The 6,026-nt window shown below is 54.9% G+C and overlaps 1 protein-coding gene across 1 annotated transcript in view; it reads left to right on the top strand.

The window, feature by feature from the left end:
- VDBG_06918 (conserved hypothetical protein) overlaps nt 1–974 on the top strand; it is a gene marked incomplete at both ends in the record, with an annotated part of 1,456 nt that extends 482 nt beyond the window's left edge. The window contains one exon of the mRNA XM_003003310.1: nt 45–974. Coding sequence (XP_003003356.1) covers nt 45–974 — 930 coding nt within the window. The remainder of the gene's footprint in view (nt 1–44) is intronic.
- Nucleotides 975–6,026: the final 5,052 nt, after the last annotated feature.

Raw genomic sequence — 6,026 nt, 5'->3', positions numbered from 1 at the left:
GCAGACGCATGACCGGCTTTGATATCGAGTGGTGGACTGACCAGAAACCGGACCACGGTGTGGTCAAACACGTCGCTGACGGCGGCGCCATCCCGAACCTCCTCGTCACCACCAAAGCATCCGTCGCGCTGCCCGAGATTGACCGCCTCCGCCGCTACCTTGACGAAAATTCAGTCGTCGCATTTGCACAGAATGGCATGTGCAAGCTCTGGCCCCCGCACGGGCGTGCGTATACTTCTCACCGCTACGCGTCGCGCCCGCCGCCGAGCTGGCTCGCCTGCGTGACAACGCACGGTGTTACCTCGAGGGGTCGCTACACGAGCGAGCATGCCTCGGTGGCAGACCTCAAGATCGGTTCCGTTCTGCCCGGTCCGCAAGGTGGCGCATCGTCGACATATCTCGCGGAGCAGCTGGCGCGAGCGCCCTTCCTTCACGGTCAACAGGTGTTGCGCGCAGACCTATGGACTCTGCAGCTCGAGAAACTCGTTGTCAACTGCATCATCAATCCTCTGACCGCTCTTTTGCGTTGCAAGAATGGCTATCTCTTCGAAAAACCGGACGGTCCGCTGATGCGACTTATCGACGTTCTACTGGCCGAGGCAAGCGCTGTTTTACAACATGTGGTCCAACATCCTAGCACTGATACTATCTTGGATGATGCGCGAAATACAGCATCGGCCATTGATCGTCACATGCTCCTTGAGCGCTTCAGCCAAACACAACTCAAACGGATGCTCCTGGTTGTGGGCCACAAGGTTCGTGACAACACTAGCTCCATGTTGCAGGACGTCCGTGCCGGCCGCCAGACGGAGATCCAGGATTTCAACGGTTGGCTCGTTCACATGGCTGCTTTTCTTGATCCAGGCTTGGACACATCAAACCACGAACTACTCATAGAGCTAGTCGAGAACGGTGTCGACGTGGACGAAGCGTCGATCGAGAGTCACTTTCCAGTCTTTAGTGGTCAAGTATAGGACGGAGACTTTATCCAGGATGTAGACAAAGGAGAATCGACAGGTCTCACCCCATTCATCGGCACTTGCATCCCGGACTGTCATAAAAGGTCAGCTATGATCTGTCTAAATACGGAGGGGCCAGCGTCACTCCCGCTCCGTCTGTGTCTCCACAAGATGAGCATCACCATGGGGACCTCCCCGACAGCAAGGACTCTTTTTGAGTGTCGGAGAACCAAAGATGCCAGGAGACTTCCCAAGATATCCGTGCACTCCAATTACTAGACCCGGATCGCAGTAGGCATGGTAGATGGAGAACAAATGCCAGATCCTTCATTATGTGTATGCTCATCCGGAGGTAAAGGGAGCTGCTTCTTGACAGCTTATCCAGAGGCCTAGGGTGCCTTTCTACGCCCATGTTCCTCGCAGCCTATACCTGGCGCCGCGTGGTACCTGTCTAGCAGATTAAGGCTGGTGACACCCTGCCTACTGCACAGTCTGACATACCCAATACCAAAGGGCTGCCAGCCCCGCCTGGCTTCCATCCCCGAGATTCCGAACTCGAACGAGTTCTGGTCACGAAGATGAGATACTAGCAGGCATTCGGCTGCGACGCAATTCTGCTTCTCTGAGGGGCAGGTTCGCTGCTGCGTGCCATCAGAAATCCCTCTCCCGCGTTCATCATCCATTCAAAGCCACCAACTGTACCGCGTCACCCATCTAACCACGCCCCTGTCCGTCGTGCTATATCGGAAGCCGCCTCAAAGTCACCTTTGATAACACGATTTGTTCATCTCCGCCAGGTCACCAGCTAGCGAGCTAGAGCATACCCACGCCATCACGATCCGGCTCCCCACGCCTTTCGGTACACGCCACCCCCGCTGGAGAGCCCCCTTGTCTCCTTTTGGATAAACATCTTCGTTTCTATTCGGACGCCTAGCTTCCACTTTGTGGATACCATCTTGGAGCTTTACCGATGTACCTACCCCTCTTAGCATGGCTCTCATATCGCCCAATATTGCAGACCATATACCCCCATAGCACCTGCGCCTATTGCAGATGACAGCGACTCGAGCGACTAGGACGCGCAGCAGGGGGATTCCGGCACATCACCAGCTAGCTGCCAGTTGTCACGATTTAGCGTTTGCATTAATAGGATGCCAGTCTGTCACGTCAGCCGGGAGGGGGGCCTCGCTCTGGCCGACACGCCTGGCACGTTCTTCGGTTCTTTCCGGGGGGGCGATGAGGAAGACAGACAGTACAAGCAAGTGCCTGCGTCTTTATTAGGCAATACGGCCTGAGAAGGCAAGGGGGGAGCTCTCGACAGTCTCGACGCGGCTCGAGGCCTTTGCCGGTCTATTTTTTCCATGCGCTTGTACGCGGGTCATCTGCGGAGAGCTCGACAACGCAGGTCTGTTTGTCAGAGATGGGGTTGCACATCGTCACCCTCCCCGAGACAACTAACCCCCATCTCGCCTTTGCTGCCATGCTACGACGCCAAGATGTGTTTTACGCCACGATTCAGTCGACGGCAACACCGCAGAGTTCTGGCGATGCAATCTTGATCTGATCTTCCGCCCGCCTTGCGATTCTGCGTTAACAGGTATTCTAAGGGTTGCCCCTTGCGATCCTCCCGCCACACCCCATACACATGGCAAGTTCGGCCCCTGACAATCATAAGGACTTGCATTTAATGATGCTCGCGAGTCGCCGGCATAGCGGAGGGACAATGTATTCTTCGCTCTGATGGCAAGAGATTTCGTCACCGCCACCTCGCTTACTGTTTCCACGGTGACACGAGAACATGCGAGAGTGAAGTGCATAAGAAACACCCAGGGCCACGCTGCATGGAATTAGACGAGCATGAAGCAGCGAGACTATGGTCCCAGCCATGAAGCCAAAACACACACACACACACACACATATATATATATATATATAAATCAAGAGCAAAAAGCTCGGACATCTCGCCTCATTTATTCAAACATTCATGCAGAGACCGATCGAGCATCGCGAGTGCGTACGATGCCAAGCGCAAAGTTGTCAGACATCAAAATCCAACCCTGGCACTCAACACGAGCAGCATACTCAAACCCGTTCTTGAAGGAGACGATCGCTTATACCAGGTAAGAGGAGGTCGTTTCAAGAATATCTCAATCACGAACCTATCGCATGATGCCCTATAAGCCCTTCAAGGGGTTCAACCCCTTACGGTTGCCCACCTACATCCCCGGCCCAGGCGATCAAACCAGCCAGGACCAGCCATGCCCCGGCACCGCAAATCCCCGACAGCCCCGGCAGTTCACCCGTTCGATCGCCCTTCTTCCCCTTAATTCTCTGCCACACGCCCCCTCCAGCCGCCTGGTACTTCTCTGGTGTGCTGCCCCAGTTTTGGTTTCAAGCCTCTCCTCCTCCGCCAAGGTTATCATCATGCTGTCAGCAGCCATCAGGCCAACAGCGGCAGGCAACGGCTCACGTTTCTGTCAGCGCATGACCGTTCCATGGACCAAATCAAAGCAGAGGCCACGATGATTTGGTTGGCATGCATGCATGCAACGCCGCGCATGTCTCTCGGCTGCTCCATGCATATGCGCCTCCCAAGACCCAGGCAGCTACCATGTAGGGTCTTGTCGGGTATTTCTATGCGAAGGTACATACCAACTAAGAAGGGGCCCCCGCAAGGAAGGGGGGGGAGGAGGGAGGGAGGGGTTGGTTCACAGAGCCTCCACAGGCAATGGCACACTTGAGCCTTGCAAGGAACCAGACAAGACCAGGGTACCGTCATAACCTTACATCGCAGATATTCATGGAATACGGTGCATTCCCAAACCAGGGCACAAATGCCCTTCTTTTCTCGTGTTTGCCCTGTCCTCCAGGCTTCTCTTCCGGTGATCCTCGCCCTTCGTCCCCTCATCGCCACCGGTCAGGCGAAGCTTCACCATTTCCAGCAAAGTGGCGCGCCCGTTTCGTTTGGGTTGCATGCGCTGTGGAGGCTCGAGCTTCCTGTTTGGTCGGTCGACGGTCGCGCGAACATGAAATGGTACGCTGGCGGGGGGCGGCATACTGGGAACAGGTGAAAGAGGGTTATATCAGAACCCACTCGCCATATAGCATACAAGGCGGCTGGGTCGCCTCAACCAAGGAAAGTAGGTTGTTCCTCACTGTCTTATGCTAACCGTCATCTCTCCGAGATTGTGGTGATCTGCGGATGTCGGCAGGGCGAATGAACAGAGCCAAAGCTCACCCCCTCTCAAAGCAGCGGCAGACCCCCCCCTTAGATGCGTTCCATTTCCAGGACTTCCAAGGGGTGTTCTCAAGACCCATTACTTGCCAAATTCTTTCAGAAACCAGGGAGTTGGTCCTGTTTTCGGATCCCGCCGTTCTGCTCGCTGTGCGAAGGTGCATGCAGCGCTGACAAATGAAACTACAGGCACCGACTTTGTTGGGCTACCTTAATCTATCATAGCTCGAGCGGTGAGAATGCATGGCCGAACAGACAGAAGTATGCGACTTGATAGTACTACATCGATGAAGGGACATGGAGGAAAGGAATTCATCGAATCAACAATGCGGCGAGGAAAAATAGACAAAAGAATCATATATGCGTCTGTGACAATGCCTTTTCCCTCTGTGTATGCGAGCGAGTCGTTTCCCGTTTTCAAGACAAGAGTGATCTCGTGGATGCGCCCACCAGGCCGGCATCATGCCACAGCCCGTTCTCGCGGCTACTGGCCGGATCCGATTTCCAGGCTGTGAACTCCGAGCCGCGCTGATGTCCTCTAATATTACAAGGCGTTTAAAGACAGGAAAGGAAATTTGGGTGTGTGTGCTGTGCGTGAGCGGAAGCGTAGTGCGCTTTCCCCTAGAACCCTTGCGTGTGACCAGGGCCTTGACACAAATGGTGCTGTCGGAGGGAGAGAGCACGTGGTCGGTTGCGCGTTGTGAGAGATAATGGCGAGATGAAATGGCGAAAGCGAAATAAAATACAGCGGTCGTCAGAGGGTACTGGTTGCTAGCCCTTGTCTATGTCGTGGTTTCATGGAGACGGGGTGATGACTGGGACAAAGGAAAGAAGCTGTGAAGATTGGGTATCGTCGGAGATTAAAACTCGATATTCGAAGGGAGTCGTGTTTTGGCTAAAAGGCTGCGAGACAAGGAATATCACTCGTCTTCGCCGTGTACGGTTGGTGGAAATGGTAGGTGGCGAAACAGGCGCAGGAAAGACCGAGATCTTCCTGGTCTTTGCCAGGTCAAGCTGCGTAATAAAGATTGTCGCTGACGGCATACTCCTCTTCATCACTGGAGATGCTGCGTGTAGGTGGTGTCCCCAACCTCAGGTGCGTGAGCTCCGGGAGGGGACACTGATTGCTATAAAGGACCTTCAAGAAGTTCTTGTGCGCGCTCTCGGCACGCGGCTGGCGTGAAGCCAGTCCCGACCTTGTTGGCAACAATGCGCCACTTCTCGCTTTCGTAGTCTTGCAGGGCTGATTGTAGTTTCTGGTCCTATGGGTATCTATCAGCCATCTGCCGAACGAGCAGGGGTGGGGTTGGCTCTGGGTCAGATCGAGGGGCAACATACCGTTTCGTCAGTCCACTGCGTAGTTTTCGCCTTGAGCTTTGGTGCAGGTATCGGACTTGTAGGGTGCCTGAGGAACGACCGGGGAAAAAGTCGGCGATTTGTTTCCATGTAAGGCTTTTATTCTCTTTCAGCTCAATCAGAAGCTGATCGTCTTCTGGGGTAAATTTGAGCTTCGGCCCTCGCGGCCTCATCGCTGGCGCAGGCATCCCGGCCTGTCCCACTACACTGGGAGCCCCTCCGCCGCCCAGCGATTCTCCATCCCTCCTCATCAGCTTAGAAGGGGGGCCCGAGTCTGGCATCCTGTGATGATGATGCATCGGCGGCTGCATGGAACCAGAAGCTTCGGCATAGGTTGCGCCTAAAGGTGTTTGCATGCTGTCCAGTTCACTGTGGTCCAGGTCTCCGATTGGCGCCACGGACAGGTCGAGGTCATCGGGTCGAGGTCGCTTGATGGAGGGATGTTGGCCGTGGACCTGGGGCGGCGTTGGAATCCC

Source organism: Verticillium alfalfae, genomic scaffold, assembly GCF_000150825.1.
Source record: "Verticillium alfalfae VaMs.102 supercont1.8 genomic scaffold, whole genome shotgun sequence".
Lineage (NCBI taxonomy): Eukaryota > Fungi > Ascomycota > Sordariomycetes > Glomerellales > Plectosphaerellaceae > Verticillium > Verticillium alfalfae.
The sequence above is the reverse complement of the archived record's forward strand: the minus strand, read 5'-3'. Positions and strand labels throughout refer to the sequence as shown.